Genomic DNA, 26107 nt, shown 5'->3' on the forward strand with positions numbered 1-26107 from the left:
ATTGCCTCCAATCACGAGTCTTGAACGCTCACGTAGGAAGATATGACAGGAGTAACCTCTGTGGGAAGAGAATTGAGAACGGTCTGATTTTCCGTAAACAGTGCACTTGAAATGCATGAGCCCGGTCTGATATGCTTCACACAGTTGCACGTGAAATGCATGAGCCCGTGAAACAATCTGATCTGTCATGCATACTTGCACGTGAAAACATGCTCCCGGTCTGATTTGCCGTACACAGTGCACGTGAAATGCATGAACCCGTGAAACAGTCTGATCTGCCATGCATAGTGCACTTGAAATGCATGAGCCCGGTATGATATGCTTCACACAGTGCACGTGAACTGCATGAGCCCGGTCTGATCTACCGAAAACAGTGCACGTGAAATACCTTAGCCTGATCTAATATGCTTCACACAGTTGCACGTGAAAGGCATGAGCCCGGCATACCTTGCTTCACACAGTGTACATGAAATGTACGTGCCCCGTCTGATCTGCTATGCACAGCGACATGAGACGGGTTTGATTTAGCATGCAGATCGAACCGGGATTGGAACCATGGATTTCTAACGTGCCCAAGAGACGCTACTCTGTACAGGCAATGGTAGCGCCTTAGAGGTAGGGAAGATAAAAGAACACAACCAATGAGTATGATTTCACTGGATTGCCTACCAACGTATCAGATGTATTGTTTATTCCCCACAATGAACGACTACCATATGATGCATGTGACCGTATGCTCAGATACTAGATTGGCTGATCCAAACTACCGCCATACAGCTGGAATAGGGCTGTCTGCGGCCTTAAACAATAAACAAACAAACAAAGGCATAACCACATTTTAACAGAATATCAGCAATGTGATTTGAGATAATCACTTTTGAACCAAGGGATCTATGCACGTTCGTATTATGCACGTGAAAAAGCATGACTCTTGGCCTATGAACGTAGATATATATATTACGTATATACAATACAGATGCACTAAAATATTTGTAAGTATCGGTCATATGATAGCAATATTATAAATAACCATAATGTACTATTTCTTCCTTGTTATATATTTGATATATGAGTATGTGTATTTGATGAGTAATATTTCAACATGACCAAAATAGTGTACGAATCGAGCTCAGGTTGATGTGACTATGAAATGAGACACTGGATTTCATAAACAGCAAGAGAAGTATATAAATATCGTCTTCGTTTTCACTAACTTCACGATTCTGACACCTACAGGTGTAACGGGACTCCTGCTCGTCAACTGGAATGTGATTTGTTGACATTTAAATGACTGGTATTGTCTGCTCCCTCTGGGCTCAACTACGCTTCTCGTGAAGACGGGCGGGCGAGCTAGGGATGGGGGTGGTGGCTCTAGGCGGGGGATGATGGATGTAGGAGGGGTGTGTTTCGGATTAGGCAGGGAGATAGATAATGTAGGGAGGAACTGTTGGGGACAGGGAGGAGAATGGGTGAGGGTGACGGTTGTAGACAGTGGAGCCGAGGGTGTTCATACAGGGGTTGGGGGGAATGTTTGGGCATGATGGCTTGGGGCAGGGAGACATCTGCTTTCGGGATTTTTGGAATAGGCAGCGGAGGCGGAGTATCTGGTAACGATGGCTTTAGACAGGAGGGTGTGTAAGGAGAGACATTAGGACGATGATGTGTAGGGATAGGCAGATAGGGGGGGTTTTACATTCAGGGATTGGGAGGAGTGTTGGTATATGATGGCTATGAGCTGTAAAGAGGGCGTGTACATAAATGTGTGGGGTGGTCTTTGGGAAAAATGGCTTCAGGCACATAAATGGGAGTGTGTGTGTTTTGGAATAGTCGGGGATTGTGAATCGAAAGGAATTATAGGGATGGAATTCCGTCACTATGGTACCGGGATTAAGTCCGAATTCCTTAACCTAATCCAGACATGGTCAGATAACCGCTGAAATTATTTCCGTGGGTGTGAGTAAATATTCAAACTAATTTCGTTTGTGGAATGATAAAACAAAGTAAGATTATCTGATAGCCAGCAGCCGGTGTTGTGATTAGAGAGTAGATTGCAGTCAGATTGCTTCCGTCTGTCCTAATTGCCCACATCTGAGCCGTTGATTCATGAAAGCCAGGGGCCAATCACCGAGAAAAGTGTTCTAATCAATCGTTCACAGTACTGGGCAGTCTGTGGGTTAAATTTTAACGTCTTAATATTTCCGCTAGCCTTGCTCCAAAGCTGAACTGAATGCTAAGCCCATGGATGTGCAGTAGGTCTATCCTTTAAAAAGGCAAGTCTAGATTAGCAGACAGTACAATCTAGAGACTCTAGTCTGTTATATATATTTTTTAAGAAATTTTCATTTGAACTATTAATTATTACCTTAGAGACTTATGCAAGTCTGTATTTCAGCCATAACGTGAGTGTGAGTGAGTGGGTTTTACACCGCTTTAGCAATATTCCAGCAACATCGTGGCGGGGGACACCAGAAATGAGCTTCACACATTGTACCCATGTGGGGAATCGAACCCGAGTCTTCGGCGTGACGAGCGAACGCTTTAACCACTGGGCTACCCCACCGCCTCTTCAGCCATAGAGCGGTCAGTTCGTTAAGACGGGGTTTCATAAACTGAATAAGAGAATGGGGAGTTTCAAATCAACAGTACTTTGTTACATCACATCCTGACCAAAACATAGTGAATGTATATTGGTTAACGCTGGTTTTAGCAATATTCCAGCCATACTACGACTGCAGACACAACTACACCCACTTTGTACGTTTGTACGGAATCGAACCTGGATCTAGGCGTCAGATGCGGACACTTCCCCCATTAAGCTTTACCTGATCCACCCACCGCGTAGCGTCAATACCTATGTGTGCATGCATTTATGCATGATGTTTCTCAACGAAATTATTATTATTACGACAGATATCGTTTTGTTCATTATTCCTGGTCAGTTTTCACAATAGAGTGGTCTCCAAGGCCTTATTATATAGACCCTCTAGTCATTACCTACCATAGCCAGAAATAAAAGTATCAATTTACCAAACAATTTGGAGTAATGTGCAAGAGAAATCATGCATTGGAAATTTGAGGATGCACTCTGCCGATGATCGTATACATTTCACAGAAGAGGAAAGAATATACCGGTCATTAAAGATCGAAATACGTTTCCCTTTCAGATAACAGAATGCACGTGTATGTCTAAGCCTCCCTCAATTTTATAACATGGAATGAAAACGGCAATATAAAGCGTAAAGCCCGTGGGTTTAAATCTGAATCCTAATTTTGAAAGCATAGTGATATTGAGGCAATCTGAGGACATCCAGATTGGCTTCACTTACATCGTTTGGATTATTACAGGCAGTATTGGGTTAAAGTGAAAGTATTATGGCTCAGGGACTGTTAGACAGGCTATAACTACAGATAGGCTACATCTTTTTTCAAGGCACACCGGGTGTCCCCATGTGGAGCAACGCGTCTGTTACTTCGCCCTACTACATATCTACTGTTAGTATCACACAGGTGGTCAACCAAACAGTTGGTATCGAGCGACGACTGACAGCTTGTGACAATCAACTGTGCAGCCCAAGTCACTCTATAATAGGAAGGTTTTTCAGTACTGATATTATTTCGTCTACCTTCCGACCTATAACTATTGCACACCGGGTGTCCCCATGTGGAGCCACAACGCGTCTGTTACTTCGCCCTACTACATATCTACTGTTAGTATCACACAGTACGGCTATTGGGGCTAGTGAGGTATCACGTCTGCTGCTGTTTGCTGCGTGCGTATTTCCTATCATGTAATATGAGCTCACCTCCACGCATTGACACCTCGTCCATTTAACGGAAGGGTAAATCAAACCAGTTTAACTTCTGTCTACGAAACGCGCCGGTGCAACACCATCACTCCGCGTGCAAACGATGCGATCGAAGTGTATGTGTGTTGTATTTGTTTTAGTCGTTGTCGTGTTTTACGTTCGTAGTTATATCACCCTGGAGGATTCATGTCGATCTGTAACAGTATAGGACATCCTAACTTACATCATTATGTGTTGAAAATGTACATAAAATCATGTTACTTGCCATATTTTCATTGCACTTTAAAATTTCGTCCGTTATATACTCATGCCAATAATGGTTGTCACCCCCTTCCATTTTTTAATTGGAGAGGGGTGTGTGGGTGCGGGGTGAGGTGTGTGGGGGTTGGGGTGGGGAGGGGATGACAACCATTATTGGCATGAGTATATATTTATTGATCTTAATCTCAGATTCATATGCCAAATTACAAAGGATAAATTCATGTTACGTCTACATTAGGAACCTATTATGTTACGCCGATAAGAGCTGATGCTTGAAGCCAGACATTGCCTCCCCGTAAAGGTATATCCCATCTATGAAGAAGGTAATTGTTTTAAAACTTTTAAAAATCAATATCTACAGGCACGTGTGTTACTTAATGTGATACAATAGAAATCTAGGCGAAATATATTATCCCGTGTTCCATTTACTTTTAGTTTTGACATCAGGTATTCGTACATACAATAACAATTATCGTATTTCCTCTTATAAGCGCCTATTCCCAACTAAGCGCCGGGCCTCTACTTAGCGCCGTTTCTTTGATTATGTTGTATAGTTTTCAAATAAAACTTTGAAAGGAACTTTCAGAAATTGTTTCATCATGTTTTCACTGGTACTAGAGTATAATACGTACGAAAAAATGTTAATGGGCGTTACGTCAAAGTCACGGCGACGGGGAGTTGTAAACAAGTGTTTCAGTGTATGATTTTCTGAATTTCAGCGTCAATGTTTAATTGTTCAAGAAAACAGAGGTAGATAGGAATTGTTTTTTGATGGAGTAAAATTTAATGTATATGTTCAGGAAAATCATGCATTGGTCAACACACTTGTTCGCAGCTTCCCGTCACTAACTTTGACGTAATGCCCACTAACAATTAATCACTCCCAGAAAGCGCAATAGGCGCCGGGTCTCCAATATTTATAAGCGCCGGGTCTGGAAGTCCGTTGAAAAAAAATAAACGTTTGAGGCGCTTATTAGAGGAAATACGGTAAGTTAACTGTACTGATTGACGTGAAGCGTGATGTTACACGTTATTTTGTTCAGGTTGCATTGCTGATGTTAGTGAGGACGATATTGCGTCAGAGCTGATGCAACTTTGTTTTAGCAGAATCGTTTATGTTTGTCGAAATGCCATGTAGATCTACATATATAATCCAAATGGTAGCGATGTAGAGTCTGCCAGGGCCACCAGCTGAATACACGTACGGGTAAGTACTACGAAATTGTTGAATGAAACGAAACCAGTGTTTTAGCGGTGTGTCAATATCATGAAACTGAGAGTTGTCTACCTTTGAACGGCATGTTACTATCTAACCTTGAGAACACTTCAATGATTCTAATCAATTTTAAGGTGACGAGTGAATTTCATATTAGATCTATGTTTAATCCAACTGTTGGATACAACCATAACAAACTGCTCAGGATTTACTCTCATTCAACATGCCATTTGCGATTCGCGATATTTGAATAAATCACCGAACCAGTAATTCATATCCCACATGCTGATTTTGAAGTATTAACTCTTTCAATTTTGAGTATAACAAAGTGCAACTTGTGATATAAAGTAGAGATAAGACTGTAGATGTGCATATGCCTGGTTGGTATTGTCACAGCCTTGTTAACTTTAAGTTTACTTTTAGATCCGCCGCCTATTTGAGGTGCATATTTCATCATCCTGCACCAACTTATGGAAGTGATGAGAATATTGTAGTAACGTTTAAGGTATTCATATGAAATGGGGAGACACCAATGACCGTTGTCTGTATCACAGTCTTACCCTTAGAGGAAATGTGGTTTAGCTGTTGAATGTTGTTTAATACTTTTTCATATAACCCTTGTTTCAGAATCATCACCATGGAAGTTGAGGCTATTCAACAGAAACTGGGAGGCTATGGCTGCTATCAGATGCTTGTGTATACCCTCCTTGGTCTGTTGTACATGAGAGGCGCCTGGCACACGTTTAGCATCATATTTCTGGGTGCAGTCCCTGACCATACCTGCACAATTCCAAACGGAACAGTCGACGATGGTCATCATGTTGTAGCAGGGAAGTGTGATATTACACTTACAGTCTCAAATGGAACATACGCTGTCAATGAGACGGTTGCATGCAGTACCTGGCAGTATGATAACATGCTCAATGGTTCCAGCATTGTAGAAGAGGTATGTTGCATTCAAATGCTTAGAATTGTCATGAAAATGTATGTAGCACACATTTTGGTTATTATAATATTCACTACTTGTCACCATGTTATAGAGGTGATGGTGTTGTGATAGTGAGAAATAGTTAACACAAATAATTCAAGTGAAAAATTAAGTAGAGGAGATATCTTTTTAAAAAAGACTATAATCTTACATCTTGTATGTTACTAAAACCATATGCCAGTGGAATATCATTTTTGTGTTTTGTTTTCATCTCAAAGCTCTGGCACACATTTTTAAACGTGAAATTTCAGTATGTTAGCATTTTGTATGTTGTTAAAGAGTTGGATTTCCCATGAAAGGAAATGACAAGAGACCAAACTAAAGCATATAAACGTGCGATGTTTGAGTCAAATAAACTAATAATAGTTAAAGAGCTTTTGGACTAAATCAAGATTTTTGTCAGAGATGTACCTCAAATTGTACCTTGATTTTTGTTGCCTGGCATGGAACTTGTGACCCTTCTTTTCGGGACTATGTGTATATAGATGGTTGGACACTATGATTGTAGAACTTGATCTTTCATTTACCTAGTGACACTAAATGTCTGCAGCAATGATTTAAAAAACTCTCACCTTGATTGCATATCTTCCTTTTTACATGTTAAATCCAATGTATTAATTCATGAGACAAGACAAGACATTATCCGTCATACAAAAGCTTCAGTTAACTGTTGTAATGTGTGCTATATTAGTTCATTACAAATGGACTAAATGGTTTTCTTTTTTTTCCTGCTGGGATGTTCTTACATCATGCACATTGACGTAATGAATCAGTGTGGATGTTTTCAAATGTTTGCTGCTACAAGCTGTGATGTACAGTGTGTAAGCCTCTGAGTGACCTGCTGTACTATGGCTGATGCAATGTACCATGTGTGTTATTGTTGTGATGAAACTTAAGGAAGTGTGTTTTGAAGACATACAGAACTTATTACTTACACATTGTAACTAGAGCTAATGTAGGTAATACTTACACTATACATTGTGACTTAACCTAATGAAGTGTGAAGTGTTGTGACTAGACCTAATATTCCTTAAACTATACATTGTGACTTAACCTAATGAAGTGTGAAGTGTTGTGACTAGACCTAATATTCCTTACACTATGCATTGTGACCTGACCTAGTGAAGTGTGAAGTGTTGTGACTGGGCCTAATATTCCTTGCGCTATGCAACTGACTAGACCTAATGAAGGTATCCATACACTATGCATTATGACTTGACCTATCAAAGTACAGAGTGACTAGACCTAATGAAGGTATCCATACACTATGCATTATGACTTGACCTATCAAAGTACAGAGTGACTAGACCTAATGAAGGTATCCATACACTATGCATTATGACTTGACCTATCAAAGTACAGAGTGACTAGACCTAATGAAGGTATCCATACACTATGCATTATGACTTGACCTATCAAAGTACAGAGTGCCTAGACCTAATGAAGGTATCCATACACTATGCATTATGACTTGACCTATCAAAGTACAGAGTGCCTAGACCTAATGAAGGTATCCATACACTATGCATTGTGACTTGACCAGAGTACAGAGTGCCTAGACCTAATGAAGGTATCCATACACTATGCATTATGACTTGACCTATCAAAGTACAGAGTGCCTAGACCTAATGAAGGTATCCATACACTATGCATTATGACTTGACCTATCAAAGTACAGAGTGCCTAGACCTAATGAAGGTATCCATACACTATGCATTGTGACTTGACCAGAGTACAGAGTAGTGTTTCCCCCTGGATCCCAAAAGAGCAGGGCAACAGAATTTCAAAAGGGGCGCCCTTATTCCAAACAGGATATGTAATGATAGATTTCCAAGTATTAACTTAAGAATCAGATATGCATATGATTCTTAAAGGCTCAAAGAGCACAGTTATTTTACTAAACTTCTACATAAAATAGAAAGTAAAAACAACCACATATATATATGACTGTATTACAAATAAGGGCAGGGCACCAAGTAAAAAGGCCAAGGTGTCAAGTGAAAATGCAGGGTGCTGTGTGATGCTACAACTGCCAGGGGGAAACACTACAGAGTGTTGTGACTAATCCCAATGAAGGTATTCTTAGACTATGCATTGTGACTTACCTAAATGAAGTGACATTGTGGTGTTCTTGTTTGAGACTTTGGAATGTTTGCTTCCAGTGGGACCTGGTGTGTGACAGGAATTACCTGGTGGAACTGTCTACAACCATCTACATGATTGGCACAGCATCAGGAGCAGTGATCCTCACTCCGTTTTCTGACCGATTTGGCAGAAAGATTCTCCTCCTGACCTGTCTCGGTATTCAAGCTGTCATCGGCTTTGCTGTTGCATTTGTACAGAACTATGTTGCTTTTACACTGTTGCGAGCCGTGGTGGGATTTCTCAATATGGTAAACATGAAACTTGATCTGGAGTACATGTCGTCATGTCACAATCACCATTTTAACCAGTTATGCATCTATTGATACCTCGTCTTCATCAAGCTCTGACAAAACCCCAATGTAGGACACAAAGGCTCAACACTGAAGGAACTTTTGACTGTCCAGTCAAAATGGATGATGCCTTGCTTTTTAATCAATCAGGTGTCAACTTACCAATATTATTGAATTTCATTGTCAATTTGGTTGCTTTGGACACTGAAAGCGTGGTGTGACCTTATATGGATGCTTTATCTGATCATAGAATAGAAGGAAAGAGATACTGATTCAGAGTAAAGATGACAATTAAAGGGGCATTATTATTTCGTATTATTGTAAAAACCAACTATTATGGAACAGACCCTGAAAACATCACACCCCAACGCACCACACCACCTGACATGCACACCAGCCTCCCATGTGATCATCCAGCGATTGTCACTCTCTCCATTCTTAACATATGGACTGTCTTTAGACAAGCAAGAATAATACAACTGCCCACCACCTTCCAACAGTTTCAAGCTCAGTTGGAGTCAGGGTAAGGAAAACTATTATTTTATACTTATCCTGATTTATATGCCAAAGTATCCCCCTAGTTGTATATTACAAAAATGGAGAGTGTAACAGTCACTGGTTGATCACGTGGGAGGCTGGCATCCATGTGCTGTGGTTTGATGCATTCAGGTGAGATGTTTTACCCGTTCTTGTGGAGCATAACTTGTTTTCTCAATTTAAAGGAAGAGAGAAGCAAATAGTATGATTCAGGATAAGTATAAAATAATATTTTTTCTCAAAACATACATTTCTGGCAAAATTAGATTTCCTATGTGTCTGAAAATAAAGCTTTTCTCTGAGTTTGTAAAATATTTTCTGTCCAAGACTAAATATCTACAGCTATTAGTACCAGAATACAGTACTTTCTTTGTTATTTTCAGTGTAAGTTGTACCAAATGTCTATTGATTTCACTGTACATGCGTTGTCACCCCCATGTTCTTGTTTGCAGGGCATAGCACTGAGTGCATATGTAATGATGACAGAGGTGTTTCCCGCTTTGCACCGCACTCTTCCGTCCATCGCCATGCAGATCTTTTGGGCTGTCGGGGTCATGTTGCTGTCTTTGTTTGCGTACCTTGTGCGAGACTGGCGCAAACTGGAGATGCTGGTGTCCCTGCCTAATATGTTGGCCATTGTCTATATATGGTAATAACTGTGATTTTGTATCTGTGTCAGTGAAATAGATGCTTGCCTGCTGACCTAAGGGACTGATCACAATTTATGGCTGGCTAGGGAGGTGATGATTTTTGTTGTTGTTGTTGTTTTTGGTTTTTTTAATTTTGTTTTTGGGGGTTGTGTGTGGGTTTTTTTGGGGGGTCACTCACCCATTTTGTTTTGGGTAGGTGGGGGGCACATGTACAAGAGAGGATCAGCAATTTGGTGCATATGAATATTTAAAAATTATGCTCAAAAATGGGTGGGTAGGGGGAGGGGCATTGATTTTGTACATGATATGCAGGGGGGGGGAAAGTTTACTTCCTGTTGTACATACGTTTTAGGGAGGTCATTCACATTGTACACGCTTCTGCATAAAATCATCATCAGCCCCCGCTTGCCATGAATTATGAATGGTCCCTAATAAGTACAATTTATTCCCCCCAAGAATAGTAGTGTTGGCCATAATGAATGATCGTTATGTTTCATGCCTTCCATGTCACTACAAAACACCATGATTCTCATGATTGTCCTGGAGTATCTAGGGATGAAGACAGTTGTGCTCTTGTTGCCTGACTTAGTTGACACATGTCATTGTATCTGAGTTGCGTTGATGGATGCTCATGCCGTTGATCACTTGATTGTCTGCTCACGACTCGATTATTTTCAGACCACTGCCATATACAAGTACTGTTGCTATGTGTTAAGCAACAAACCTGCCAACAAGTAGAGAATCATGAAGGGATCATGACCCATTATTGATCAAGTCGTCTCAAGCATTCATTTTTTACTACACACCTCTGTTGTCCTCTTTAGTTCATTTTTGTTATTAACACAGTGTATAGTAGTACATGCCACCATTTGGGATTGTTTTTGCTTGTTTATTAAATCAACACATCTGAACTTTTAATATTTCCACTTAGGTGTCTCCCAGAATCTCTCCCGTGGTTATTATCTCAGAAGAAAATAAGACAAGCCAAAGCTGTGATTAGATGGGCAAGCAAGTTAAATAGACTTCCATCCAACCTGGATGTGTTGCTTGACGCCCCCAGTTCCTCAGCTGGTCATAATGGGCATGTTCTGGTTGATGGGGAGGGTGAGACTCAAGCCTTAACTCTGCAGGATCCTCAGGAGTCGAGTGCAATCAGTGCTGGCAACAATAAAGCTCAGCCTGGAATTCTAGATCTGGTGAAGACGACACGAATACGACTTTATTCAATACTGCTGTGGTTTTTATTGTAAGTATCAGTTCAGTTACCAACACATATCTTTCTGAATTTTTTCCTGCTTTCTACTATAAGATTGAAGAAAATCAATATTGATGTCTTATATCGGAAAATGGTTTCAAGGAATTATCTTGGAAGCTCATCAATTTTCTATGATAATGAATAGTTGTTATTTATGCAATGTTTTCTCAATAAAATTACAGAAGAAGTCTGTTAGCATGTTGTTTGACTGTTTGTTTTCCTAATATACACACCTTTTGAGTTATTTTCTCTTTTTTTTCAGTTTTGTGAACAGTTTAAGTTATTTTGGGTTGTCCTTCAATACTCCGAATCTCCATGGCAACCCATACCTCAACCTGTGTCTGATGGGAGCTGTTGAGATCCCAGCCTATGTTATATGCATGCTGGTCATTTATTGGTAAGTGCATGTGACCATTCCAATGAAAGTGTTATGAACATATATCTTCAAATTGTTTGCTCATTAAATCCATTGCATTAATTCTTACATGACAAAGTAAATATTTATTATGTTGAGTTCTATAATGTGCTGAAGGATGTGTGTGTTAGACTGTGTGTGACCACAAAATTCAAATCTGAATATTATACATTGCCTCAATTATTTCTAAAAAATTCAGTTGAGCTTTGTGGCTGTGGTTCTGAAAATCTCTATAGTCCGTGACATTGATAAATACAAATGTATATGAGAAGACATATTGTGTGTTCTATCATCAGGTGTACATTCACAGTGCATCAGTACATTAATTAAATCTGTGATATATATAATATACGGTTCAAGCCCGGGAAGTCGACAAATGAAGATTTACCACCCAAAATTAGTGTCGACTCTGCGGGCATCGCGGACTATTGTTGCGCTTGGCTGACTTAATCTCATAGGCAAAAAGTGAACACAACATGGATTAGCACTGGTTTAAACATTCAATAGAATCTGAATATGCGAAATGTTTCAAACAAATATAAAGCATACAACGAGCATGATCAACACGTGTAAAATCGATAAATCATTCTTTCATTGAAAACTAGCATTGATACAGCTAAACAAGCATTTAGGTACCCACACAGTCTGCAATGTCTATCCCAGGTGAAGGAGTTCTGAGACGTGATCTGTGTAGTCCATTTCACAGTCTCTGGGCAATCAAGTCATCCTTCAGAGATCTGATTTTCATGTCAGTTTGCCGATACTTCCTCTTCCTAACACGTCCTCTGCCATGTCCTTGGATCTGCTGGATCTTAACCTCAGCCACTGACTGTTCTTTCTGAATGAGACGTATGAGTTCATAGATGTTCGGATGGGTTTTCTTTGCAAATTTGTTTATTTCATGGTGCCAGCCTTCAAGATTGTTGTTGGTACAATGTCCATCATTGCCAAAGTGGTTCCACATGGACAGTGGCCAAGAGCTTTCGATCCAGGTTGACCCGACATAGTCCATCAGCTGTGTTGCCTTTTCACCTTGAGCATTACTGATGGCGTCTACCCAACATCTTCAACTTTGTCCTCGGGCACAAGGGGAAGTGCAGCCGCTCATCTCACAAGCTTGGTTACATCCTTATCGTGTTTGTATTCAGTTGCTAGTAATAGTAATATTAATAGTCCGCTTATATGGCACTCATATCCAGGCACATTGCCTGCTCACGGCGCTACGTACATTACTATCCCCGGTTATAGGACACTATCGTACTTTCCGATACTTTTTCAACTCCCTGGGGAGCATACAGCCATGCTGCCTGTTAGGCGCAATGAACTTAACACTCACATTGCCAGCACAGCCTCACAGGTACCCATTTTACAGCTGGGTGAACTGGGACAATGTGGATCTAAGTATCTTGTCCAATGATACTACGCAAATGTGCCCACCTCGGGACCCGAACCTAGGTGCCTCCACCGGGGATCAAACCCGGGCCTTCAGCATGATAGGCAGACCCCTTACCACTGCACTACTGTGCTCCACTGCTAGTCCGATCTTTTGGACACGATGCCATATACACTGTGTGTAGTGGAAAAAACAACCACGTTTCTGGGTTCCAGGGAAGACAGCAGCAACAGCATTGTGTGACACACGCTCAAAGTCCATCTGGAAAGTTGTTGGTACCAGCTGATGTCCTAGGTTCGCCGAGGTCTGCTTCAGATAGGTAAACATCCGTGTGTATGAGTCCTCGGTTCTGTCTGACATGAGTCCATACATGAGTGGCAACATATGTTCTTGGAATTCAGCATGGATGGAATATATCTGGTCGAAGAGCCTAGGGCATGTTGAGAAAGTCCCGTCAGCAAATAGGACGTCAGCATCACTTAGCAGTTATAGAGTCTTGTCAGTGGTGAATATGAAGATAGGAGACTGTCCCTCCAGTCGATGTAAGAATCTTTCCCCTGCCTCTGTCCTGGTCCACTGGTCCTGTAGGTCTGGGACAGTCTTGGTAGTGTGTCTCTGGCGGTACATACTCGTCCTCATGGCATCGTATGTGGGAATCAGTCTCAGAAGGGCGTCAGGTGCTACATCTGGGTTTCTCCGCAACTTGGCAATTTCATCTTGGTAGATCTGAGGAATGGGGGTTGTAGCGTCAGATCTGGCCTGATCGTGGAGCTTGGCTTTGAATGCATCAACTTCAGTAACGTAGTCTGGGGCACGGTGGTTGTGACCATTGCCAACAGCGTTGACCATGCAGTCCACTGTCATGACATGGCACTGCACCTGGGCTGTGTATATTTCCAGTATGTCTTCTCTGCCCTCCTTCTGTTAACTTTGAACTTGTATCCCTGATGATAGAAGGCTGTCTATAATTGTCACACGTACCAAAGCATTCGTCATGATAGGATGAATTCATTCGTCCTTTCATTCGTTCATTCTTTGGAGATGTAACAAGCACTACCAGCATAGCCGATTTCGCACTTGGTGATAAATTCATTCTGCAGCTGACTTTTTCACCAACGTTACTAATTGCTTTAACTCAATAACCAATTTACTAAAACAATCCAAAGTCATGAGATTTGAGCAAAGGATTATCATTGACTTTGTTCTTTTGTTCTTAAGATTGATATCTCAACACTAATGATATACTCACTGGAGTATATCATTTACTCTCAAAACATCACTACTTAATATATAAACACTACCCGACAAAACCTAAGTCAACAAAAGCAGTACAGCACCTGTAGAACCTGTAAGTTCACAAGCAATTACTCTCAAAACGTCATATATGGCATATACCTCATCTCAGGCCCTTGTTTCAATGAAGGGAGTCTGATGTATTTTGTAAGTACCGGGGTACCTCATAGCAGATTTATGCATAGTAGGACCCTGTTTTTAGGTATTCTCTTAAACAGATTCATACTGAAGCTAATTGTTGCAATAAATATGCCAATGATAATAATTCCAAAGACTGTTTATTGAATCATCAACACAACAACATCTGTAGACAACAGTGTTGTAATAATGCACCACAAACAATGGCCATTCTCTTATCAACAGTAGAAACAAATTACTGTTTGTCAGTCAGGTGCCATGCAATTTATATGTTCATGCAAGACCAAGACAGCAGAGTTTATGTTTTGTGATAGTGATGAGGTAATGATGTGATGTATCATTGATACTGTTGCCAGGATGGGACGTCGAGTGCCAGTGTGTGTGTTTCTGTTAATCTGTGGAGTGACCAACATAGCGGCCATCTTTGTTCCAGCTGAAGCAGGTATGTCTGTCTACAAGGAAAGATGGCATTTACATAGTTTCTTGCAGTACGTGATTTTATTGATAAGATAGAGACATACAGATAGAGGGCCATGACAGCACTTTACCTACATGTAGTGGGACAGTTTGCTGATAATGTGCACTCACTAGTTCTCAATCTGGTGCATACATTTCACTTTCCGACCTACCAAGCATAGGAGTCTTTGTAATAGGGATGCAATGAATACACCATGAGGTGAATATGATATGTTTTTCGAATATATAGTAATGAATACAAATATGAATTCATGAACACTTTATGTTTAATATCAAGCAATCAAAATAACAAACATGCCATGTAATTGCTTAAGTCGAAACATTTAAATGATATTTTCTTTGAAGCCCAAAACGCAATACATCATAAACAATGCTGCTTATAGCCAAATGACAGTCCCATACAGGAGCTTGACAAAGAATATTTTGACTATGTTCCACATTATTAACATAGACTTACAACTGTAGTGGCTTTGTACAAAGGCACCCTGGTGTATATAACATTTTCGTGTATAAATCATACATTCACTGGCCCAGGGCCTTGAGCTGTGTCCATGTTGTTTTCAGAGAGTGGGGCCAATCTATCCCATCTGAAGCTGGCTTTGGTGATGATAGGGAAGTTTGGCATTACTGGCTCCTACTCCACGATCTACCTGCTTGCAGCCGAAACATTCCCTACCTCTGTCAGGTAGGTTGTAGCAAGGAAAATGCTTAATTTAACTAGTCATGCACTGAAACGGAAACTGAATGATAACAACAGCCTCTTGTGTACCGGCCACAAAGTATGTGGTACATTTGAAACGATGAATTTAATTCATATTTATTTTTATAAACCTACAGCCACTTTTGCCTATAATGAAGTAGGGATTGCTGTCTCATAGTAACCTTGTAAAAGGTGTTTCTTTCTGAAATAAGATCTACTGATAGGTTTTAAATTTTAACTGGCAGACCTTGGTTATAAACTGCCTTTTACACTCTTCCAGAAAGGAAAAGCTTTCACAAAGTTTGAAACAATTTACTGTGTTCATTTAGAAGTGCATTCATTCATTTAATTTTGACTGATACACGGATGAGATTTAGTCACATGTTCTGTAAATATAATGGCAATACTGATTGTCCTGTTACAAAACATGTTCGTCAATGAGGGCGGCATTCTTATCAGTACCTGGTGTCACCACAGTGTGCTGTTGTCACTGCTCTACACCTCCTTGGAACTGACTGAATACGATTCTGTCCTGTGGAATTCTTGAAAATTGAAATAGGTGACGCTAGAAGATTTGGGTCCCTATACAGATTTCCAGTCAGATTCCCTGAACCACGACCAAATCAGATCTTCATGTGTAGGTTATGACTCCCCAGCCATCATGCTTCCCCAGCCATCATGCTTCCACCACTGAATCTGTTCATGTGTGTTACACATTCATTACACTTTGACCTGCTGTCTTCCAGACTTGCCACCAGTTTCTCAGGGTCCATACCTGTATGGTGTTGCTCCATCACATACTTTGGAGTTGATGCAAACACCTCAATCCAGGGACAAATTTGTTGCCACTGTTCTACTGGTCAAGAGTTTCACTTCAATAAACATATTACACATTTATAACAATAGTACATATACATGGTTTTGTTTTGGAATTTTTGCAAGTATTAAATGGGAAATTTGCACTGTTGTGAGTCTGTTTGGTCCCCTGCACTGTTGTAAGTCTGTTTGGTCCCCTGAACTGTTGTGAGTCAATTGTGAGTCTGTTTGGTCCCCTGCACTGTTGTAAGTCTGTTTGGTCCCCTGCACTGTTGTGAGTCAGTTGTGAGTCTGGTCCCCTGCACTGTTGTGAGTCTGTTTGATCCCCTGCACTGTTGTGAGTCAGTTGTGAGTCTGGTCCCCTGCACTGTTGTGAGTCAGTTGTGAGTCTGTTTGGTCCCCTGCACTGTTGTGAGTCTGTTTGATCCCCTGCACTGTTGTGAGTCAGTTGTGAGTCTGATCCCCTGCACTGTTGTGAGTGTTTGGTCCCCTGCACTGTTGTGAGTCAGTTGTGAGTCTGGTCCCCTGCACTGTTGTGAGTCAGTTGTGAGTCTGTTTGGTCCCCTGCACTGTTGTGTGTCTGTTTGGTCCCCTGCACTGTTGTGAGTCAATTGTGAGTCTGTTTGGTCCCCTGCACTGTTGTGAGTCTGTTTGGCCCCCTGCACTGTTGTGAGTCAGTTGTGAGTGTGTTTGGTCCCCTGAACTGTTGTGTGTCTGTTTGATCCCCTGCACTGTTGTGAGTCAATTGTGAGTCTGTTTGGTCCCCTGCACTGTTGTGAGTCTGTTTGGTCCCCTGCACTGTTGTGAGTCAATTGTGAATCTGTTTGATCCCCTGCACTGTTGTGAGTCTGTTTGATCCCCTGCACTGTTGTGAGTCAGTTGTGAGTCTGATCCCCTGCACTGTTGTGAGTCTGTTTGGTCCCCTGCACTGTTGTGAGTCAGTTGTGAGTCTGGTCCCCTGCACTGTTGTGAGTCAGTTGTGAGTCTGTTTGGTCCCCTGCACTGTTGTGTGTCTGTTTGGTCCCCTGCACTGTTGTGAGTCAATTGTGAGTCTGTTTGGTCCCCTGCACTGTTGTAAGTCTGTTTGGTCCCCTGCACTGTTGTGAGTCAGTTGTGAGTCTGTTTGATCTCCTGCACTGTTGTGAGTCAGTTGTGAGTCTGTTTGGTCCCCTGCACTGTTGTGTGTCTGTTTGATCCCCTGCACTTTTGTGAGTCAGTTGTGAGTCTGTTTGGTCCCCTGCACTGTTGTGAGTCAGTTGTGAGTCTGTTTGGTCCCCTGCACTGTTGTGAGTCAGTTGTGAGTCTGTTTGGTCCCCTGCATTGTTGTGTGTCTGTTTGATCCCCTGCACTGTTGTGAGTCAATTGTGAGTCTGTTTCGGTCCCCTGCACTGTTGTGAGTCAATTGTGAGTGTGTTTGGTCCCCTGCACTGTTGTAAGTCTGTTTGGTCCCCTGCACTTTTGTGAGTCAGTTGTGAGTCTGTTTGGTCCCCTGCACTGTTGTGAGTCTGTTTGATCCCCTGCACTGTTGTGAGTCTGGCCCCCTGCACTGTTGTGAGTCTGTTTGGTCCCATGCACTGTTGTGAGTCAGTTTGGTCCCCTGCACTGTTGTGAGTCACTGTGTATCTGTTGATTCTGGCATGTTTCTGTTTGATCAGGAATCAAGCGGTGGGAATTGCATCATTCTTTGAGAATATTGGTAGCATTTCTGCTCCTCTCATTGTGTATGTGGTAAGTGGATTGTTTTCATTTTTTACTTCTACATCAATGTTTTGAATTATACTTATTGTGATTTTACATTTGAACCTCACATGACACATTCACTGTCTGTTTGAAGATGAAACATAGACCAGCCCTTTGATCACTTTGCAAGGCCCAAGAAAACACTGTATATCTAAAAGCAATGGCAGAGAAACTATAGTCCGTTTGACTTCATTTGAGACCAATGAATTGCTCACTAACACAAAATCTAATAAATGCAAAAAAATCAAACTTTGCACAGTAACATGAAATCGACAGACCAACTCTGATGATTTGTCTCATAATTGTGGAAACCCGAATAGAAAAGTTGTTTAACAAACGATCATTATTTTGTTGTCATGTTTCGCTATGTCTTACGAGGGAGGACCACTTGCTGGTAGAACAGCCAGGTGTGCAAGTTGTACGTGTGAAATTGAAATTTCACTGCACACTCTTGTTGATTACCTGGCTGTTCTACAGTTAGAAAAATGTTTTGTAAGGCGAATGTGAGAAGTATTTTCTGGATGTTGATGAATTCCCAGATTGAACCCCAGAACCCATTAAGACTTAGGGAGAAGGTGACCATAAGTGGTGCACTTTTGCCCAATCTTTTTGTCTTTTGGACAAGAAAAAATGTTTAACGTTTTGTATTTCGCCATTAACTTATTAAATCAACACTGTGCCTTAGTTCATGGCTTGTCATTGTATGATGCTCATTATCTCAATCACTGGTTTATTTCAGTTTGATAGAAGTGTAGCATACATGTACAGCCAAGCTGGCTCTTTGTATTAGGAAAGTTACAAACCATTTCTGATGGCAATTAAATTCACAGGCCAAGAAGATCCCTGAGGTTCCTTTTGTTCTGTTTGGTGTGCTGACAATCATCGGAGCAGGTTGTGTGTTGTTGCTTCCTGAGACCCGGAACCGACCCCTCCCTGAAACCGTGGAGGAGATCGAGGGCTGGCACAAGAAGCCGACATCTTGACCCGCCACCATATCCTCTAATACAGCATCCTTGATGACAAGAGAATAACCCAACATATCTTTCTAGAGAATATATTTTGATATTGTTTATGTCTAACATATCTAATTATTTCTGTGACTTTGGGGTATTTAAGTGTGTGTCTGAATTGGAGTGCGTCTTGAAGTGTTATGAAGTTACGAGTTAATTTTAATTTTTCAAAATACAATGATTTGAATCATCCTACACTGACAAACAGAAGCTGTGGGAAATTCAGCTACAGTTACATTATCTATATGTTTTTGTCAGAGGCAATATGTGACAATACTCAAGTATTTGGTATTTACACAGCCTTACAAACCTTCTGTGATGTTTCTTCTTAAGTAGGATCATTTTTAAACATTATGACTTTTCTACACAGAAATTCATCAAAACTATGTAAAGTCATCCATTGTTTGACGTTGTATCATTGCTAAATGATGATAACCAGTTTGTGAGAAGAATCACTGCAGTAAAAGCTTCATCCATCGATGGAACACTTTAGGTGTGAAAATGAGTGTTGGTCCAATTCGTTTTATGGATGAATGATTGGGTTTTTTATTTTATGGAAGGATTCAATAATAAAATCTATGTCAACTGGAAGGGATGATTTTTGGTAGGACTGCTATGTTAAGATTATTGATTTTTCCATGCACCGGTTCTTCTTTCAAGTTACCCTGGGAGTGCTTTAAGCAAGTGTAATGAAAAGGTCAAAGGTGAAGGTCATGAGAGAAAAAAAACAACAAAAAAGTTTGTGGTTACACTTTATCAAAAATAGTTTGGTATATTCCTTCTCTGGAATAGTGATTTATTATTAATGTTTTTTTGTTAAGATTAGTTTAAGGTCAAGATCAGAATTCAAATTATTGTGAAACATGATTATATCATTGTCATATTTATGTGCACAGTCTCCTCTATAGGCATGAAGGTTTATGTTTTTGTCTTTCTTGACATTTCATATGTTAATTGCATTTATGTCAAAGGTAAAGGTTACCTCTGATGTACTAAGTAGTTGGAGCATACACAGCACAAAGACAACTGGCATTAGACATGTTAGACAGTATCCTTCAATCATCATATTTCATGTGGACCAAGGGAATTCTTTGTCACATGCTATCGGGTGAAAGGCCATTTTCACCTGATAGCAATCTTTAAGATGGGGCCTGATTAAGATGGGAAGGTTGAGGTCAGCAGTCACGTTATGTCATTGGTACTTTTTGGTATCGTGGTAACCTATATAGACAAGAGTGTTTTTCGTTGCATGTATCTTTACAAATCCTACGAGATGAAAATTTCGTGATGTATCTATCCATGGTCAAGGTCCCATTCTTGAGATTATTGTGAAACCCTTGTATTTTATATTATCTGTTACTTTTGTACTTTCACTTGAACAACCATGAAGCTTATTCAGTCTTGAGAAGTTGTGTTGATGAAGGTCAAGGACTGGGAGTACATGGAACCATAACATGCTGGGAGCTTTGGGGAACTACAGGGATCAGTGAGGGGTTCAGGGCCTTTTGATGCAGGAAGGTGCAAATACCCATATTTTATTATGTCTTCGGATAATAAGATTCCGTGTGATAACAGATGAGATTTCAAAGAATCTTGCTATCGCATTGCTTGTGTTGCAAATGATGTGGCTTTTGATGCTTTTGCAGGAACTTGCAAATACCTATTTTATATTATGTTTTTGTGATAATAAGATTCCGTGTGATAACAGGTGAGATTTCAAGGAATCTTACTATCTCAGTGCTTGTGTTGCAAATGATGTGGACTTGTTCCAGGGAAACGTGAAGTATTATTTTAGAGATTTGTTATGAACATGTATAATAATGAAAGAGAAGATCTGTATGTTTTGTTGATGTGAATTTGCTTTAAGTTTGATTCCATATTAAGATCTTTTATCATGAATATCAGTGAGTCTGGTCGATGCACTGGATCTGAGAGTGTTGTCTGTGAGAATGTGCTGATTTAAGAGTTGAACATTTACTCTGTTTTATGGGGACTATAATACTTGGTGTGAAGTGATTTGCCTCTAAGCTGTGCCAACATAGCTAAACATCTACTAAATATGCCAGTATTAATTTCCACCCACCGTCAGGATGCTGCTGGTAAACTTTTGTGCTCACTACAAACAGCGTCTTCACCGTCAAATATTTTACATAAATTTTGTGTCAATATGTAGCATGACAGTCAGGAAGATTAAAGTCGAATCATTAAATGAATTAGCACCAGCATGAAAAGGGACTGTATAGGTTTTGTTGGAATTTGACCTGCTACCAGTGACGTTCACACAATGATAGCTGACGTTAGATTTTGTTCTTCCATCTTCCATGTACTTCTTCCCAATGTCAAAAAGGTAATGCTTGTGGTTACTCTTTTTTTAAAAATATTAATGCAGTTAGCTTTAAACCAGGTAAATACCATCTCTAGGAAGGGGCTCTCCATTGGAAAGGTTTTGTGAGGTCTGTTTCAAAGGTCAAGGTCAAGATTCATCTGCGTGTAACATATGCTTGCCCCAGTATGACAATTTCTGAGGTTGCTTAACGCCACAGCCATGTTTCTGCAGAAGACGTCCGTCAAATGTCAGTTGCATATACATCAACTATCATGGACGGTCACCTTTGAGGAATTTTTCAACAGTAGTTGTATAATATTTTCATGTCAATCTGACATGAGTATCAATAACAGAGAATATCCTAGATTGCTCTTATTCCATGTGGAGCTGGGGAATTCTTTTTGTTCCCATACACAAAGAATATCGAAGGTGTTGATCACGAAATAGAAAAATCTCCGTCAAAGGTTCTAATAGTATTAATGCAACTATCATTAAAATTGGTGTTTACTTTCTAGAGGCTGGGGCTCTGCTTCAAAGTTGTTGAATTTAAATCAGGCAAAGGTTAAGGTCAGAATTCAAATGTTTTTGGTAAACATGATTATGGCCTTACCAGTTTGTGTGGAATGGTAACATCTGTGTGGGCATAAATTTGATGTTTGTATGTGTCTTGGTGAATCCTGTCTATTGTTGGTGATATGTCTATCAAAGGTCAAGGTTATTGCAAAACATGGTTGCATCATTTATTGCCAGTTAATATGTTTTAATTGTACAGTTACCAGAGGGTGTGCAATTGTTTGATCTTGATGATATGAAGGTCTTGATTGAGGTGAAGGTCTGGAAGTATATGGTGGTGCATTTTGACTTTGTTTTGAGAAAATAGACAATTGTCACAAGCGAAACACAATGGACAGTGACCATGTTGTGTCTGTCATTTGGGCTTTTTGATAAACTCTGATAGATGTCTGTAATATTTGCGTAAGAAAAAAGTCCAGCAGACATCCTACAGCTTTTTACACAGGCAATAACTTGATGACTTTTCACACTCACATGAAACAAAACTCACTCTCTTATATGTATTGCTTCAAGTTTATGTTGTTGAATCAAAATTTATGATCTTTTTCATATCTGCTTGTTTGTTGAACGACATTTAATGTCTTGACATCTATATATGTTTATTATTTTTAGGGTACCAGAACCGAAAGTTCACTTGACGTCATATCATGACACTTTGACAGTGATGTAGGACCCAATTCTTTAATGATCTCAGCAAAGCTGTTATGAATATGGAGAATTCAGTTGCATCATATATTTTGTATTTATTGTTTGATTTATTGTGCCATAAAAATATCAATATGAAGGTGAGCTACAAAGCATCATGAATCTATTTTGTTTTGCATATTCTATTGTTTCTTGACCCATAGAAGCTTGCAACTGTTTGTTTTATTTTGTTATTCTTATTTTACTTCTTTGGAGTTCATAAATCTCTTACTTTACACAATGGTATATTGATCGTCACTCAATCCCCTCTTCACTTTTCTTAACGCACATACATGTAATCCTTCTCCAGTCTATCCTCTGAACTATATACAGGTTGCATATTACGCATGCAAGCAGCAAAGCTTGTCTCATACCTTGTAAGCTCTTAGCCACTTGGGCATATAAAGGCTTTTGTGAAAGCTTGGCCAATTAAATAGGAAAAAAACTATGTTAAAAGCAAACAACAACAAAAAAAAACAGAAAAAGACCCACTCACTGTTATGTATTTGATTCCCTCCTATATTTTGTCCTGTTTATGAAATTATCAATACCTATTCATTTTACATCAGAACATTCACGGATAATGCTACCATTGATGCATGTGTCTATTCCCTGTTACAAGGACAATCAGTGGTATGGCTGGGATTTCATGAACTAGGGGGCTGTTAGCAGCCAACTGCAAATATGGTATTTGTTTTGAGCAAAAAAATAATTTCATTCTAGTACAGTACCCTACATTTATAACAAACACATTTATTACGATCTGACGGATGTGACAAACTGGGTGTTTTTTGTTCCAACGAATTGAAATGTGTTGAACTATGATCATAACAAACTAATATCAGTGGTCCCTTTGTGTTTAATATATCTGTAGTATGCTGTATTTATTTCTTGACATTCCTGACTGTGTGATACTATTGGATATCATCTTTCATAACATATCAGTGTTTAGATCTGTATGCCTTGACTTGTTGGGTCTCAGGGTTAAAGTGTGTGTGTATACATTGTGCATACCATCAATTATATGAATTGTGACTTGTTTATATGACAGTATGTATTTCACATAAAGGCACTCATTGTATCTGAATGAAATGTTAAAGGGGGCTTATTGTATCTCAGTTGCATGTTAAAGGGCATTCATTTTCATTGTTTATCTGTTGACAGCATCCATCAACATCTCTTGTGTGCCAAAATGATCTGCCCAGTCAGCAGTTTGTCAATCAGTCATGTTTTCAAACAGATGTGGCATTATCTTTTATATTTCTGTTTAACATTACATGCAACAGTTTTCCAGCTGTATGGAAATATTCAAGCCTGGACCAGACAATCAAGTCATTGACATCATAAGCATTGATCTGTGTAGTTGGGATACAATGACATGCATAACTTAAGTCAGGGAGTCTGACCACCTGATCCTGTTGAAGGGGAGGAGGAACATATGGTCAGAGGGGATGAGGAACACATGGTCAAAGGGGATGAGGAATAGATAGTCAAATGGGATGAGGAACATGTGGTCAAAGGGGATGAGGAACATGTGGTCAAAGGGGATGAGGAACATGTGGTCAAAGGGGATGAGGAACATGTGGTCAAAGGGGATGAGAAACAGATGGTTAAAGGGGATGAGGAACATATGGTCAGAGGGGATGAGGAACATGTGGTCAAAAGGGATGAGAAACAGATGGTTAAAGGGGAAGATGAACATATGGTTAAAGGGGATGAGGAACATGTGGTCAAAGGGGATGAGAAACAGATGGTTAAAGGGGATGAGGAACATATGGTCAAATGGGATGAGGAACATGTGGTCAAAGGGGATGAGAAACAGATGGTTAAAGGGGATGAGAAACATATGGTCAGAGGGGATGAGGAACATGTGGTTAAAGGGGATGAGGAACATATGGTCAGAGGGGATGAGGAACATGTGGTCAAAGGGGATGAGAAACAGATGGTTAAAGGGGATGAGGAACATGTGGTCAAAGGGGATGAGGAACATATGGTCAGAGGGGATGAGGAACATATGCCAAATGGGATGAGGAACATGTGGTCAAAGGGGATGAGGAACATGGTCAGAGGGGATGAGGAACATATGGTCAGAGGGGATGAGGAACATGGTCAAATGGGATGAGGAACATGTGGTCAAAGGGGATGAGAAACATGGTTAAAGGGGATGAGGAACATATGGTCAGAGGGGATGAGGAACATGTGGTCAAAGGGGATGAGGAACATATGGTCAAATAGGATGAGGAACATATGGTCAAAGGGGATGAGAAACAGATGGTTAAAGGGGATGAGGAACATATGGTCAGAGGGGATGAGGAACATGGTCAAATAGGACGAGGAACATATGGTCAGAGGGGATGAGGAACATGTGGTCAAAGGGGATGAGAAACATGGTTAAAGAGGATGAGGAACATATGGTCAAATGGGATGAGGAACATGTGGTCAAAGGGGATGAGGAACATGGTCAAATGGGATGAGAAACTGATGGTTAAAGGGGATAAGGAACATATGGTCAGAGGGGATGAGGAATAGATAGTCAAAAGGGATGAGGAACATGTTGTCAGAGGGGATGAGAAACATGGTTAAAGGGGATGAGAAACATATGGTTAAAGGGGATGAGAAACTGATGGTTAAAGGGGATGAGGAACATATGGTCAGAGGGGATGAGGGATGGATAGTCAAAGGGGATGAGGAAAAATGTGGTCAAAGGGGATGAGAAACAGATGGTTAAAGGGGATGAGGAACATATGGTCAAAGGGGACGAGGAATATATGAGGGGATGAGGAATAGATAGTCAAAGGGGATGAGGAACATGTCAAATAGGGTGAGGAACATATGGTGAGGAGGACAATATGGTCAAATAGAGGATGAGGAACATATGGTCAAATAGGGTGAGGACATATGAGTCAAAGGGATGGGAACATGGTCAAATAGGTATGAGGAACATATGGTCAAAGGGATGAGGAACATGTGGTCAAATAGGATGAGGAACATGGTCAAAGGGGATGAGGAACATGGTCAAAGGGATTAGGAACATGGTTAAAGGGACAAGGACAATATGGTCAAAGGGGATGAGGAACATGGTCAAATAGTGTGAGGAACATGGTCAAAGGGATGAGGAACATGGTCAAAGGGTATGAGGAACATATGGTCAAAGGGATGAGGAACATGTGGTCAAATAGGATGAGGAACATGGTCAAAGGGGATGAGGAACATGGTCAAAGGGATGAGGAACATGGTTAAAGGGATGGAGGAATAGGATGAGGAACATGGTCAAAGGGGATGAGAACATATGGTCAAAGGGAAAGGGAGGAGGAACATGGTCAAAGAACATATGTCAAATAGGAACATATGGTCAAAGAAGGGGATGAGGAACATATGGTCAAAGGGATGAGGA

General features: G+C 40.4%; 2 protein-coding genes across 4 annotated transcripts; both read left to right on the forward strand.

The window, feature by feature from the left end:
* Positions 1-4988: 4988 nt before the first annotated feature.
* LOC124255791 (organic cation transporter protein-like) lies at positions 4989-19834 on the forward strand. Of its 3 annotated transcripts, none has more exons than XM_046689714.1 (10): positions 4989-5274; positions 5911-6229; positions 8434-8664; positions 9696-9892; positions 10825-11139; positions 11411-11545; positions 14744-14829; positions 15429-15549; positions 18036-18108; positions 18951-19834. In XM_046689714.1, exons 2-10 carry the CDS (start codon positions 5921-5923, stop codon positions 19101-19103), a joined length of 1620 nt encoding a protein of 539 aa, XP_046545670.1. In that variant the 5' UTR covers positions 4989-5274; positions 5911-5920; the 3' UTR covers positions 19104-19834. The 3 variants fall into 3 exon arrangements, with proteins under 3 accessions (XP_046545670.1, XP_046545669.1, XP_046545671.1); XM_046689713.1 differs by lacking the exon at positions 4989-5274 and adding an exon at positions 5292-5417; XM_046689715.1 differs by lacking the exons at positions 4989-5274; positions 18036-18108; positions 18951-19834 and adding an exon at positions 5292-5417 and having other exon boundaries at positions 15429-16375.
* Positions 19835-22808: 2974 nt separating this feature from the next.
* LOC124255854 (cilia- and flagella-associated protein 251-like) lies at positions 22809-25570 on the forward strand. Its single transcript, XM_046689798.1, has 3 exons — positions 22809-22814; positions 24200-25266; positions 25434-25570. The coding sequence occupies exons 1-2, from the start codon at positions 22809-22811 to the stop codon at positions 24833-24835; spliced, it is 642 nt and encodes a 213-aa protein (XP_046545754.1). The 3' UTR covers positions 24836-25266; positions 25434-25570.
* Positions 25571-26107: the final 537 nt, after the last annotated feature.

This window comes from Haliotis rubra, unplaced genomic scaffold (genome assembly GCF_003918875.1).
Source record: "Haliotis rubra isolate DU_JTF1 unplaced genomic scaffold, ASM391887v1 Scf61, whole genome shotgun sequence".
NCBI classification, from domain to species: domain Eukaryota; kingdom Metazoa; phylum Mollusca; class Gastropoda; order Lepetellida; family Haliotidae; genus Haliotis; species Haliotis rubra.

Coding starts and splice junctions, on each gene's coding strand:
- LOC124255791 (XM_046689714.1), top strand. CDS start 5,921: ATGGAAGTTGAGGCTATTCAACAGAAACTGGGAGGCTATGGCTGCTAT. Junction 11,546..14,743: donor TGCATGCTGGTCATTTATTG/GTAAGTGCATGT, acceptor TACTGTTGCCAG/GATGGGACGTCGAGTGCCAG. Junction 18,109..18,950: donor CTCCTCTCATTGTGTATGTG/GTAAGTGGATTG, acceptor TTAAATTCACAG/GCCAAGAAGATCCCTGAGGT.